General features: G+C 50.2%; 2 protein-coding genes across 10 annotated transcripts; both read right to left on the bottom strand.

Moving 5' to 3' along the window:
- Positions 1–994: 994 nt before the first annotated feature.
- Positions 995–9,675, bottom strand: NDRG2 (NDRG family member 2). Of its 9 annotated transcripts, none has more exons than XM_053593992.1 (17): positions 9,593–9,675; positions 7,938–8,004; positions 7,162–7,242; positions 6,803–6,844; positions 6,330–6,435; positions 6,016–6,136; positions 5,769–5,831; positions 4,736–4,796; positions 4,467–4,553; positions 4,209–4,265; positions 3,929–4,032; positions 3,398–3,442; positions 3,049–3,100; positions 2,633–2,680; positions 2,377–2,412; positions 2,167–2,218; positions 995–1,965 (listed from the first exon to the last, which is right to left on the bottom strand). In XM_053593992.1, the coding sequence occupies exons 3-17, from the start codon at positions 7,234–7,236 to the stop codon at positions 1,799–1,801; spliced, it is 1,116 nt and encodes a 371-aa protein (XP_053449967.1). In that variant the 5' UTR covers positions 7,237–7,242; positions 7,938–8,004; positions 9,593–9,675; the 3' UTR covers positions 995–1,798. The 9 variants fall into 9 exon arrangements, with proteins under 9 accessions (XP_053449967.1, XP_053449965.1, XP_053449969.1 ...); XM_053593990.1 differs by lacking the exon at positions 9,593–9,675 and adding an exon at positions 8,952–9,081; XM_053593994.1 differs by lacking the exon at positions 9,593–9,675 and adding an exon at positions 8,125–8,213.
- Positions 9,676–12,802: 3,127 nt separating this feature from the next.
- Positions 12,803–13,485, bottom strand: LOC128587626 (ribonuclease 4-like). Its single transcript, XM_053594006.1, has one exon. It carries the CDS (start codon positions 13,432–13,434, stop codon positions 12,991–12,993), a length of 444 nt encoding a protein of 147 aa, XP_053449981.1. The 5' UTR covers positions 13,435–13,485; the 3' UTR covers positions 12,803–12,990.
- Between the last annotated feature and the right edge of the window lie 485 nt (positions 13,486–13,970).

The raw sequence follows: 13,970 nt of genomic DNA, 5'->3' as shown, positions 1-13,970 counted from the left end.
CTTGCATGTGGCCACCCAACACCCTCCCCATCCAATAGCTAACTCCAAGCCCTGCTAGGTACCCTGGCCTACTGCATTTAAAATAGAGTCAGTCCTATGGGAGAGAGTGATGAAGTGCTCAAGAATCAAGAACATACTCCATGCCCCACTTCTTGTCAATCACTGTGTCGGCACTAGACATCCAACTGCATCAGTCCTCAGCTCAGTTTCATTGAGGAAAGGTTATAATAGCCTGTGGGGGTTTTATAAAGCAATCTGGCAAATGACTTCATAATATTGCATCTTGCCAATAATGCTACGAAGTGCCTTTTTCATTTCTTGCGCCTCAAGAGCTGCAAAATATATGCATTCCTTTTGACGATTATTGTTGATATTTGTTAAAAGCCTTCTCAGACAAAATAGTCTACAAACATAGTCTAATCAGCTCCCAGACCCCTTGGATTCCATGGGGGAGGAGGAATTCCCAAGAAGAAATCCTTTTAGTTGTGACGTTCTCGAAAAAGTCTTGAGATTGGGATGAATTATGAGGAACCCAACCCCCACAGTAACTTCATGAGCCCTGGTCTACTGGTCTACTGATTGTGCAGACTCATCTAGAACCGATTCTTGGTGACCCATAGAGAGGATCCTACAGGAGGGTGGGTCACAAGACATCCTTGGGCAATTCAGTCAAGCTTTCTTTATTCTTTCTCAAAGATCACAATATTGGTGGCGTCTCTGAAATCCCATGGCCTTTCTCAATGATCTATAACTGATAAGAAGCCTTCTAAGAGGTAAGCACTCCTCTCTCCCAAGCTTGAAAATACTATCAATATCAAAAACATCACTCCATAGGAATGGGGCCAGTTTCTATGCGTTTGTATTTTGTGAGGTGTCTGTGTCCCTCTCCCATAGTTTATGTCACTTTGAGAAAAGAACATGAGAGTTGAGTTGAGCAGGGAAAGGATAGGAAAAGGGGCAGGAAGCAGGCACACCCAAAGAAGAAAAATGGTGCTCAGATTCCTCTACAGTTTATTGTTACAGCAGAAGTCGTGGGAGACAGGAGGGCACTCTCCACACATGCTGCAGTGTGGTCAAAGCCTCAAGGTAGGCCTTTTCACCCCTATGCCAAGCCCCAGGCAGCCCAGCCCAAGCTTAGCTCCTCCCTGTCCCACTCTAGATGCACACCTACAGCTCACCAAAGTTAGTGCAGCCAAATGGCCCAGGCCCCTCTATTGCCCCAGTGCCAATCTTTACCCATACACCTTCATTGCCCACCACCTCCCATTCCAACTTCCTTTTTACACACTGGATGTTGCCATCACATCTTAAGGAACACTAACCCACCAGGAAGTCTCCCTCCGACACACATTCACTCAGGCCCATACCCTTCAGCAGCCTGTAGTGTTAATGAGAAGCCATATCACCTTTGGTAAATGGAGCCCCAGCCCCAAATCCCCTCCCCTTGCAAATCCAGGATAAGTAGGGAGTCTGATAGAGGCACCATGACACTACACCAACCTCTTATCCCTCATCTACAGACACTTAGATCAAGAAGGACACATGCCCTCTCCACCTTAATACCAAAATGGAGGAGGATAATTTAGGGGTCTGGGTCCCTAAGAGATATTAGGACATATCTCCCAGCTGGGGGGATCACAGGTTAAAGGTCAAAGTTAGGGTAGCAATCAAAGATGAAGGTCATCTCCCCACCTGATCTGCCATTTTCTCTTACTCCCACCCAATGCCCTTATGCACCTCCCAGGTTAGTTCTGGGGGAGGTGAGGGCTGGGTCCCACATTAAGGCAATAAGGGTCACTCAACAGGAAACCTCCATGGTGTGCCCTGGGGGTCCTGAAGAGAGAGTCCCAGACTCGCTGCTCTGGGACAAGGTGCGAGAGCGGGACCGGTTGCCATCAATGGATGCTGCACTGGTCAGAGAGGCCGTGCGAGACCGGGATAGGCGGGTCATGCAGGATGAGGCCACTGTGGAGATAGAAGGATATGGATGTAGTCAGAGAGGAGGTGAGGACTGAGTGGGCTTGGATGGAGACAAGTCAATGAGCTTGATTTGGCAGACAGTGGTGAGTCCAAGGATTAACCTAAGATTAACCTAAGACCTTACCCCCTCAGTGCCCACCCCTCCTCTAGTGCAGCAATCCCTTGCAGCTGAATCCCCATACTCACTATATCCCATGCCTTGCAGGAAGTACTTGAAGGCCTCAGTCAGCTTGCCTGGCTGTGGAAGTAAGGCAAGGAGGAGACAGAGAGATGAGAAGAGACCGAGCTGGAGCCCAAGACTATGGCAGTGTGGGGATGGGGTGTGTGGCAAAGGACAGAGTTCATTGCCACTATCCTTTCCCACTTCTCCACCCCACAGACAGCAGGAGTACTCACCTGAGTCAGCTGGGGCTGTCCTCCGGAGTCAGCCATCTGTCAGCAGAGAGCCACCCAGAAAAAGTGATACACAAATTAATCAAATGAGCTGGGCAGAGGTAGAAAAGGGTCTCCCTTCCCTAGCTTCTTCATTCCAGCCCCTTTGTTTGTTCCTTCATTCACCTCACTTGCTCCCATGCAAGGGCCTGAAGCCTTAGCAGCTGAATCTAGAAAGGACGTATGGCTCCAGACAGGGGCCAGAACGCAGGTTACTGACCTTGAGGAACGAGGTCTGGGTGGGGTCCAGTTTTGAGTTACATTCCACCTGCAGTAAGTGGGAAGTAGAAAGAATGTGGCTACATTTCCTATTGACTCCCTTCCCTCCAAGGGACCCAGAGACCCAGACCCCACTCCCTTTCCTGTCAGCCCCCTACCCAGTGCCTCTTTACCAGGAATCAAATTCTTTTTGTTTTTGTTTGTTTTTGTTTTTGTTTAGCCTGCTCTGGCAGGGTTCGAACCCGCCACCCCAGCACTCTAACCATTGAACTACAGACACCCAGCCTAGGAATCAAATTCTTAATGCCCCAAAGTTGATCTCTCTGTGTCAAACAGGGTATCCCTTGGTAAGGTATCCTTATGACCACAATCTGGGACCCCAGCCCTCTCTCCCTTACCCCTAAATTCCCTACTAACCACTGCATCTTCATGGGGTGCTTGGTCTCCTACCACCAGCATCACAGGACACCTAGAGCCATTGAATAGGGAAAAGGCAGTGAGCCCCTAGCACACCCTCATCTGCCTCTTGCTAGAAGTGCAGCTGCAGAAATGTCTGGCTCCAAAGAGGAACAGCCTTCTATTTCCCCCTGCTCTGGCCCCACCAAGAAGATTCAAAGGGGAAAAACCTAGAGTGAAGTGATTTGCTAAAGAGGATGGTGTGGGAGGTGACAAGGAAACCCCTGGCCAAAGACTCTCCTTCTCAGGAATATAATCACCTAGGGGAGACCCAAGTTGAGGGCCAAAGCTTTATCTCCTAAAGTCTTACTTGAGGGTGACATCACTTCCACGCTCAATGTTCAGGTCCCGGCGGCTAGAGAGGGGTTAAAGAGCAGGAATTTTAGATAGGCAATGCTATCCATCCAGATATATGCTAACTCTCCCATGAGGAAGCTATCTTCCTCCCCTAAATCATAATCAAATAAATATTGATGATTAAAAGTGGAAAGAGAAGGTGGCAGGCAGATCCCAGGCACAACCCCTATAAATCACCTCTGCCCTAGATCCCTGGTCAGCAAAGAGGGCAGCAAAGGGGCAGGAAGGGCACAGGACACAATACCATTTTCTTCTGGGAATCCAAAAATCCAACAGAGGTAAACAAGACAAAGGGAACAGCTCCTCTCAATTCTTCTCACTGGCTTTGTCCAAAGCTGCCCCAGTGACACACCAATCCTGCCTTCCTTGCACATTGCACACTTCCCAGACTCCCCTTTTCTCCTCTACACTTCCCCATGATGCCCCGTTGTTGCTTCTGTATTTCTCTCACACAAAAACACATGCACACACACAGCCCACCCACTTGTTGTAGCTGTTCCAATACAGTTCAATGTTATCCAGGTTGGGTGCATGTGTGACGATATCTCTATACTTCTGTACCAACTCAGAATTTTTAGACAGCTCTTCCTGAAGGAGAGAATAGGGGGAAAATTAGGATCGGAAAGAGACACCAACAATTACTGGAGGAAAAGAGGCAAGTCTTCCTCCTTCCCCAGATCCTGTTTTCCAGCTAAGAAATTCACCCTAAGCCTTCAGGTTCCTGCTAGTCCCCTCTACTCCCTCCATCTTCCACAAGCACTTACCTGGCTGAAAAGATGTCCAAGGATCATCTCCGAAAGGGAAGAGGTGAGGCCTGTTAGCTGAGGAAAGGGCAGGTGAGAAAGTTTGGAACATTATGGGGGAAGAAAGGCTCAGGCACAGGGACCTAGCTTCACTTTCCTGCCCCATCACTCCACCTCCTTCAAGTCCAGAGTCCACTTAGTTAAATGCTGGAGGAGTCGAACCAGACCCACACAAGGGGAACTCCCACCCTAGGTCTCAGTACACAGAGCTCTCCAAACCTTGTGGGCTGCCCAATCCATCCAACCCTTGGCATTAGGATCAATGTTGATGAGAACAAGACCTTCAACTGTGTCCGGGTGGTTAAGCTGAGGGGCAGCAGAAGGAAGGAAATTGGAAGCAGGGCAAGGCCTTCTCCCCTCCACTGAGCTCTGCCCACTCTTGGCCTCCCATCTCCCATCAGGCCTGACTCCCCACCCTCCCACACACACTAGTGAATAATACTCCCCTAATCAGTCCTTTCTCTCATCTAGGTATTTTTATTCCTTACAGCATATCGTGACAGGACGTAGGCTCCAGCTCCAACACCAACTCCAATTATTGTAGAGAAACTGTAAAAGGAAAATAAATCTATGTCTCCTGGGCTCCAGTATCCAAAACCTGCCACAGTCTCTTCAAACTCCTCACCCTCCTTCCTGAGGCCACAGGCACAAAGAAAAATAGAAAGGGAATTACTTTTGAGAGATGCTAAAAAGAAGGTTCCAAGGAGCTAAAGGCTGGCACTGGTGGTCAGTGTAGATGCCTGAAGCCTATCCCTCATTTCCTCTTGGAGAGTTAGTGTCTTGAAAAGGAACACCCATCTACCAACCAACCACCCAGATGCACTGTTTCCCTGTATAGATAGCTCTTTGTCCATTCTCAATTTTCAGGAGCTAGTTCAACTTGTTTTGCTTTAGTTCCTGGTTCCTCTAAAGCAATGGGAAGCATGGAAGTTAAAGCAAGATGTGAAAACAGACACTGCTTTAGCAAACAACAAGGAGAGTGGGGAAAACAGAGGCAACAAAGTGAACCAGAGCTGCTGAGAGGTCTGGTGATTAGGAAAAGCCAAGCCAGGAACAGCACCCAGAAGCCAGCTCACCCCTCTGAGTGTCAGAGACACCTGGCCTGGCTCCCCCTTCCTTCCCACACTCTCTTTTACCCACAGGGCTCCCAGTCCACCAGGTGTGGGTATGAAGGAGGGAGAGTGGGAGGGAAAGAGACAGGTCTGTCTGGTTTCTCAGAGATTATGTCACCCCTTCTCTTCTTTCTTGATTTTCTGATCAGAGAAGCCCCTCCTCAGCCTGAGGCAGGGCCAAGCCTAGACCCTTCCTTTTCCTTCCTCCATCCATTAGGGCCATTCTGCTGAAATTTTCCAAATCCACCATCCTTCCTTACAACAATCAAAGTAGGAGCATGAAAGAGAAAGGGTATATGAAGCACATAGGGCCAAACTAGCCCAAGATCCAGGGTGGACGCAGGAGTTCTAAAGGTCTCCTTGTGCTGGGAATAAAACTTTGCTTTTGAGGGGTCCCCAGGCCTCTCACTTTAAGTATTGCAGGATGCAAGGGATCATGTCCGCCAGCTGGTCCAGAGACGGGTACTGATATCTGGGGAACAGAGGCATGTCAAGGAACATTCCAAACTGCACCCACCCACCCCCACCTCAGGATGTCCTCCTCATCCTCTCCCAGAATCACCACTGCCCTCCCTTTCCTCCTCCCTCATCCAATCTCCCCCCCCACTCCTGTCCTGTGCCTCAGTCTAGTAAAGGGGTAAAGAGCTAATTTTTACCCCAAAGGGAACACAGGAGCTCCCTCTTCCATTCCGGGGGCATCCACATGAACCCGCACGAAGTTCTGAATGATTTCCTGCATATCCCCGAATTGAAACAGTGGCTGGAAGCAAGTTTTATCTAAAGAGAATCCACATCACCCCAATAATAGGATCAGACAGGAAAAAGTGTCCCCACGTCAGAATCAACCCCCTTTCATGCTGAGAGAAAACTTCTGCCCCTACTGACCCCTCCCTTCCCACTGGGTTCATACCCTTCCCCCCAGCCTCTTTCCAGAAAGGAGTTGGGGGTGGGGGGAAAGGAAGGTCCTTACAGTTGAGTCCCACATCATGGTAGGTGAGTATTGCTGGACGTTTGGGTTTAGGGGTGCCATAGACAGTAAAAGTGACAGAACCATAAGGTGTCTCCACAGATAGAGTCTGCAGGGGAAAAGGTTACTGTCAGGTAGGAGTTAGGCTGAAAGGAAAGGGATCCAGAGAAGGAGCATCACTAAAGTCAGGGGGTCGGGCAGGGAGAGACAAAGAGGAGAAGTGAGCAAAGAATTAAAAATAGGATCAGCAAGAATTTAGGAAGAGGTGACAGTGGAAGATGAGTTTGAGAGTGGGAAATAATAAGGAAAGATTAGAGAGAACAGAAGAGGAAGGAAGGGCAGGGGAGAGATGGGTGTGGGAAAGGACTAGGAAAGGAGAGGAAGTGACGAGAAGAGAGGGAGGAGGTGAGGGCTCTCTCTTCACTGGGGACAGAAGAGGCCTTCCTCCCACCCTAGGACTGCCCCCAAGCTGTTACCTGTCCCTGGTCCAGGAGGATTCGGGCCGCTAACTCAGCCTCCTGGAGAGACACACACACGCACAGATACAGAAACACATGACCGTACAGAGTCACAGATGGAGAGACAGACACAAAGAGAGGTAGGCAAAGAGACATGGACAGAGACCAAAGACAGAAAGATTGACACAAAGAGACATGGAGAGGATGAAGGTTAGTGCAGTGAAGACAAGGGCGTGGACTCCCAACTGTAGCACATGGGGAGAGAGACTCCGGTAGAGGTGGAAAAAGTAGGGGTGTGGGTTAAAAGGAGCTCAGCTGGCTTGGGAGGTCAGGAGGCAAGGGCAATGCTTAGAGGCAGTCAGAGGGTCTCTAATAACCTTGGCTGCCTCAGGTGTCTGTCCTGGCAACAGTGGCTTCTCCTCTGTGATCTGCACCTCCTGCAGCTCCGCCATTGTGGCCTGGTAGGGTGAGGAAACAGCAATCCTGGGAGATCATCTCCACACCCTACACCTCTTCAAATACCAGGCTTCCTCGCTCAGCACAGGACGACACAGGATGCAGAGGGACCCAGGAATTAAAGGCTACTCCAGGACAGATGGCCTTTCCTGCCCTAGCTCCATTCCCAGGCAGACTCGGAGGAGGGATTGTAGAAGAGGAATCAGGACACCTCTCCTTTTCAGAGTAGCCATCCCACCACACCTCCAGATCCCCTCCCTCCTCTGTCCTGGACTGAAATACCAGGGTGGGGCAGCAGTGCAGCTCGGATTTCTGAAGCTATATTTAGGGGCCACCCCACACTCTCAGATAGAGGGTGAAACTCATAGCTCAGTGACTGGGTACTCTAAAGATACCAAGGAACAGAGTAATAAAAGTTCACAATTGACTATGACCTTCAACTAAAGTCCCAAGGTCAGCAACTCAAAGGAAAATGGGCTAAAAGTGACAAAAGCAACATGACAAATGGGGGGAAGGAGTAAACAACAAAAGAGGGACATGTGTGTCCTATAGACTCATGCCTCCCTTCCTCCCACGCCTCTCCCTCCCAACTATGAATAATTAGCATACATCCAACGTTAGTGGGGCAGAGGAGAGAGGAGCAGGGCACCTGGAGAGACCTGCATGAGAAGCGGCCAGGGGGGGTGGGGTCACTTACTGGGCTCCTATTGGCTGGATGCAGTGGGATTAGGGGTCAGGGTTTTCACTCCTCCTGACTCTGGGGTCTGAGAAAACACAGCCATGAGGTGAATGACATGGGAGACAGACCCTGGGTCTTCTAGGGATAGAGAGTTTCGGCCAAGACCCAGACTCCCAGGGTCACTAACCCTCCTAGGGTCACTAACCCTCCACATTCGCTACCCCTGAGTCCAGAGAACACCACCTCTCTAGGCTTCAACCAGAATCAATATGGGTTCAAGTGGCCTGTGGGGCAACACAGCAGGTATCCGTCTGGGCTGGGGGAGGAGAGAAGGAAGTGATGATGTGGAGTAAAGAGCCTGACTGTGTCAGAACCTCTAGATTCTAATCCCGGCTCTGCCACTACCAGTGTCATCTTGGCCCAATTAGTTACTACTCTTGGCCTCAATTTCCTATCTGCAAACCAGAAGAAGGGGATTAAGGGATCCCCAAGATTTTTGACAGCTGCCTAGTTAGATGTGGGTAGTAGAGCATGAGTGTTTCCCTCCATCATTTAAAAACAAACCAAAAGAGAACCGTCGCGCCTGCGCTTCTCCGCTCCACCTAGTCTCTGCAGGTCCCGAGAGTGGAGAAAGGGAGACGAGAGCAGTCCTGCAATCTCCTCCCAGCTTCCCCCCGACGGCCCTCGAAGGCAAGCGCCAGCTGGGAAGGGATGGGTGGGACGGATGGGACTGGCCGGACTCAGCACCCAGAGCCTGTTCCTACGAGTCCCTGTGCTCTATGCATGCGTGGAAACCGACACCTTTGCGCGGCCCGCACGGTGTGCCTTGGACTCTGGACGGAAACCTCGCGCACACCCCAAACACGCCCTGCTGCTTGCAGAGCTTCAGCCTTTGTGCGCTGCAGCCGAGCGCCCCCTCCTTGCGGACCTCTTCCCGGGAGCCGTCAGCTCCAGGAGATTGGGATCTAACAGCCCACCAGCCCAGCCGGCGCCTTCCAGGCCCCGCAGCCCTTCGTCTGCCCCTCCCCCTACCTGCTGCCGCGGCGGCCGCTTCCACCTTCACTTGCCTTTGACTCGGGCCCGCCCCGGCTCCGGCTCCCCACAGACCCGCCCCCGGCCCGCCTCAGCCCGCCCACGGGTCGGCCGCTCCCTGCAGATCCGCCCCGGACCCCCAGTAAACACGCCCCCCCTTTTACCCCGCCCCAGACTGCCACTCAGGGAGGGGCTGTGCTGGGGGCGGGGCTGAGGTGGGGTCCGGGAGACTGAAAGGAAAGCAAACCTCCGGGTGCTTCCAGGCTCCGCTGCGTTCCGCACAACATTTCCCCCACCACCACCACGGGGCGGTGTGGGGTGTGCGGGGATCCCTTAACTCTGAGAGGGAGCCCCTTGCTGCCCTGGACACAGCCCCCGTTCATGACCTGGATCTGCCTTTCGCCCCCAGACCCAGGGTGAGGGACGGATATAAGGGAGACAAACCCGGGGTAAAGACACCCCACGACTTCGACTCCACCCGCCCGGAAACGGAGAGCTACGTTAAGGAGGTGGTGGGCAGGCGTCGCGCCAACAAGGCGGGGGTCTTGCGAGCTGGGAGGGGCAGGTATGCCGGCACCGAGTGGTGGGGGGGACCTTCAGGGCGCTGGAGTTGCGACTCCCGGACGCCCAGGGTCTGGTACCTCCTCTCTGTGCTGCGTCCTGACGCCTGCACTCCGGCTGCTCGGTGAGAAGTTGGACAACAAGGCGGGGAGGGGGGAGCGGAGAATGTGGGGGGCCGCTATAAATAGAGGGCAATCGAAGGAGGGAGGAGAGGATGACCAACAGGGACTCCCGGGTCAAGGCCTCAAAGGAGGCGGGGGAGGGGCCAGGGACCCCCCAGAGGCTCTGACTCCCGGGTAAACAGGCACAGGGGCGGAGTTAACCCTGCGGGGGTGAGTAGGGGCTTAGGGAGGACGCGGTGTCCCGGGCTGGAACCCAAGAGACCCTGTGGCTTCGGTGCTAACCCCTCCCAGTCCGGCCCAGAAAAGGAGGGAGAGACCAGCTCAGACAGGCCGAATTGCAATGCCCAGGCGATGCTCTCAGGGCTGCCGTGTCTCTCTCTGTTCCTGAGTGGGTTTACCACCCCAGCCTTCACACACACACCCCAGAGGCACCCTCTCTAAGCCCCTCAGAGGAAGGCTCCCTGGAACAGAATAATGGATGTGGCTAAGGAAATTTGAAGTTGTCTTAAGCAAAAGGAAACCAGATTGAATTTCTCCTCACCTACCCCCCTTTAGGCTCCCCACATCCCAGGATCATCCCCACCCCATCCCCCCTTCAGCCTGGTTCCTGAGTTGCCATTTTGGGGGCTGGGCACCAAGCCAGTTAAGAACAATGGCCAATGGAACTTGAGCTGCCAACTGCAACACTAGCACTGACTACCCCCCCCAGGACCCCCAAATTGTCCTCCCCCTCTTGCCTGGGAACCACCCTCCCACCACCACCATCACCACCCGCAACTCCCCTCCCATCCAAGGAACATCAATGCCCCTTTCATCCCCACTTGGCAGGGTCTATTGGAAAGAAGAGGCCAAGAGGGAGGTGGTGACCCAGAGTAGGAGAACTGGTCAGGCTCAAACCCGGCCTTCAACAACCCCAAATGTAAGGTCTCCCCGTACATCCCCCAATTTGGAGGACTCAAGTTTTCCTCTGTTCCCTTCTCCCACTCCCTTCATAACTTTTCCCCCAGAAACTGGCACAGAAGCTGCACACCCTGGCTCCTGGCCTGGTCTCCTCTTCCCTCTGGATGCCAATTTAACACTCTCCCGGACAAGGGAAAGGCTGCTGGAATTAGGATCAGAGCTAAGGATGCATAGAGACAAGAGAGAGATATCTCACCAGCTTTAGTGGAATTAGGGAGAAAGAGACCCTAGACAGAGAACTTTTGCCTACAGGCTTCTCTGACGTGTCTAAAGTAGTCTTACTTGGAGTGGGGGAGGGAAGGACCTGAAGGTTCCAGCATCTAAATTCGTCTCTGGGTCAGGATGACTCAGGGGGAACCTGATAAGGGGCCTGCTCAGGGGCATAGGGCAGGCAGGACGTGGGAAATTTCCACTAAGATCTGTTTGTTTCCTAGATTAGGGGTCCCACCCAGCCCACTGCTGGCAGAAGTGATGCTGGTTCTGTCCAAATGTAGGGTTCTTCCATGTCAGAGCAGCTCCCAGCCCAATCTGGGTGTAAGTGTCCCAACAGGGACAATCTTTCTCTCTCACCTCCTTCCTTTGGGCCAGAAGCAGCTTCAAATTATACCTTCAACCTGCTATGTGCAAACCACTATGTAGATGGAATTCACAGAAGTCTGAAGTCTGTCACACACTCTCTGGAACAGTGTTGAATCTCACTGCACACTTGAACCTATAGTTAAACTTCCATGGCACACTTACATTGATCAAAAAAGGAGAATATACTGATTGTGCTTTGAACTTCTTTCAAAAATAATTTAATTAATGATCTTTAAAAATTGTTGTGGCACACCTAAGATCCTGTCACAGTACACTGGTTGAAACTCACTGTTCTAGAAGTTTAAGATCAAGTAGTTTAGAGAATAGGTGAAGCACAGTGGCTCACACCTTAATTCTAGCACTCTGGGAGGCCCAGACTGGTGGATCGCTTGAGCTCAGGAGTTCTAGACCAGCCCGAGCAAGAGCGAGATTCTGTCTCTAAAAATAGCTGGGCATTGCGGCGGACACCTGTAGTCCCAGCTATTCGGGAGGTTGAGACAAGAGGATTACTTGAGCCCAAGAGTTTGAGGTTGCTGTGAGCTATGATACCCCAGTACTCTACCCAGAGCAGAGAGTGAGACTCTGTCTCAAAAAGAAAAAAAGTAGTCTAGAAAAGTTATAAGCACTCAAAAAGTTAAGAAAAATATGTACTATATAGAGGGTACCCAAAAAATGTATATGAAACTGTATTAAAATTGTAATACCCACCTAACAGGTACAATCTAGGGCTATATGGCACATCTCTTGGGTGAAGGACTCAACCACAAAAAAATACAATGTGACCTAATCATCTATACCCTTATATTAAGGCAAAATTTTTTTAAAAATTATAGTACTCAACATATGCTAGTAGCAAAAGATAAATACAAGTCATGTTGAGCAGAAATCAAATGTGATTTGATTATTACAAATTTAATACACTATTTTTCCTTTCTTAAAATGTGTATACATTATTTTGGCACCCTCTGTATATAAGGTTAATTGCTTAAACAATAAGTGCTGTAGCTGTAGTTCCCCACCCTTTATCAAGTGGGAAATCAGAGATTTCCATCCTCATGTGCTGGTTTTAGTATCCCCTGATAGAGAAAACACAAACTATGAATGCAAAAATAGCTTCAAGTAAGTTTCTTTTTTTTTTTCTAATTTTATTTGTAATATATTTTCAAAATTTTAATGCTTCCCCCAATAGCTGACTATTGGGCATAACAAAAAAGCATAGACTAGAAACATTCCTCGTGACTAAGTAGAAAAATCCCAGCATGAGTAGCTACTTTAACTGGATGCTTTTCTCAGGTCACCACTAACTTTATGGTCTTCAGCAGATTCCTTAACCTTAAGCTTCTATATATGTACCCTGTTTCCCCGAAAATAAGACAGTGTCTTATTTTAAGGTGTGCTCCCAAAGATGTGCTAGGTCTTATTTTCAGAGGATGTCTTATTTTCGGGGAAATGGTATAATAGCATCATCAGGGCGCTGTGGTGTTAAAATGAAATAGCTTAAATGAAAGCTCTCTGCAAAACTGGAAATGCTGTATCAATACATATAATGACTAAATTCCAGATGACAGGATCTGAGAGGACTAAGCTGACCAGTATCATTAAAGGAAGCTTATTACAAGCCCAGACTCATTTTAGACATACCTCTCCATGTCTCTTTAATGAAATGTACTGATATTTAATAGAATGGGATATACTGAGAAAAAGAATAAGAAATGAGCAGAGGAGCCAGAGCCTGGGATCGTGCAAATGCACGCTCATTGATATTTAAAAGTAAATTAAAGGGCCAAAAGCTTCCCATAACCCCAGCAGGGTGGCATCTATCTGTCCATGTGCACAGGTACCTCTGGGTCACCCTCACAGGCAATGACAATACGCCGAGAGCTTGCCTTGGCTCGGTATCTGCAGTTGGGGACCCTGGAACCTCCTGTCTCCCTGCAGTCTGTGACCTTCACTACACCCTCATGACAGTTCATCTGGCCATTCTTGCACTGGATATTGGAGGTGTTGCAGATATTAAGAATGTTCCCGATGTCTTCATGGATGAAGGTATTAAAGGACTTGCACTGACGCGTAGTCATCCTCCGTCTTTGCATCATCACGTTGCAGTAACGATCATCACCACTTGTCACCTGAGGGTCCACGTGTTGCCTCAGGAATCGCTGGTACATGCCATGCTGGCCATAGGAGGGCTGTATTAGCCCCAGCCCCAGCAGGGTCAACAGCAAGAGCAGAAGCAATGAGTGGGTCCTCTGCAGAGCCATCAGTATGTCAGAGGTGCCTCAGCCTCAGACAGGGCAGCAGGAACAAGGCGGAGCCGTGGAAAGTTTTGTTTCTCACCGGCTTCTTGCTCCCTGGCACGAGTGATGATGGGGAGTTGGTAGATGTCCTTTAGAATCTTGCTTTGGATCTGCTTGGGGTCGCGTGCATGCATGTGTGGTGTGTGTGTGTGTATGTGTGTGCACGCGGACAGGACAGGGGTGGCAGTCCAAGTATTACAGTATTCTGATAATCACAACATCTGTAAATGTAGTATTATTTACATATGCAAGGTATATTATTTATTCAGTTTACACTCACTGTCCTGTATGGATGCAAATTCCAGAGCCCTTAGTAATACTTCAGAAATCCTCAGCCCAGGAGGCTGCCTCCCACAGTCTAGAAACCATTATCAGGTCAGGAACAGTGGCTCATGCCTGGATTGCCTGAACTCAGGAGTTGGGGACCAGCCTGAGCTAGAGCAAGACCCCATCTCTTAAAAAAAATAATAATAATAGCTGGACATTGTGGAGGGCTTCTA

The sequence above is a fragment of the Nycticebus coucang genome, chromosome 6, assembly GCF_027406575.1.
Source record: "Nycticebus coucang isolate mNycCou1 chromosome 6, mNycCou1.pri, whole genome shotgun sequence".
Classification (NCBI taxonomy): Eukaryota; Metazoa; Chordata; class Mammalia; order Primates; family Lorisidae; genus Nycticebus; species Nycticebus coucang.
Note: the sequence above shows the minus strand (reverse complement) of the source record. Positions and strands in the feature narration are given on the sequence as shown.

Bases quoted from the DNA above. Each gene is read 5' to 3' on its own strand.
- NDRG2 (XM_053593992.1), bottom strand. From the start codon at position 7,236: ATGGCGGAGCTGCAGGAGGTGCAGATCACAGAGGAGAAGCCACTGTTG. The intron at 6,845-7,161 runs GTTATTAGAGAC...GTGTCTCTCCAG, and splicing joins AGACACCTGAGGCAGCCAAG to GAGGCTGAGTTAGCGGCCCG. The intron at 3,101-3,397 runs GTAAGACTTTAG...CAATGGCTCTAG, and splicing joins GGAAGTGATGTCACCCTCAA to GTGTCCTGTGATGCTGGTGG.
- LOC128587626 (XM_053594006.1), bottom strand. From the start codon at position 13,434: ATGGCTCTGCAGAGGACCCACTCATTGCTTCTGCTCTTGCTGTTGACC.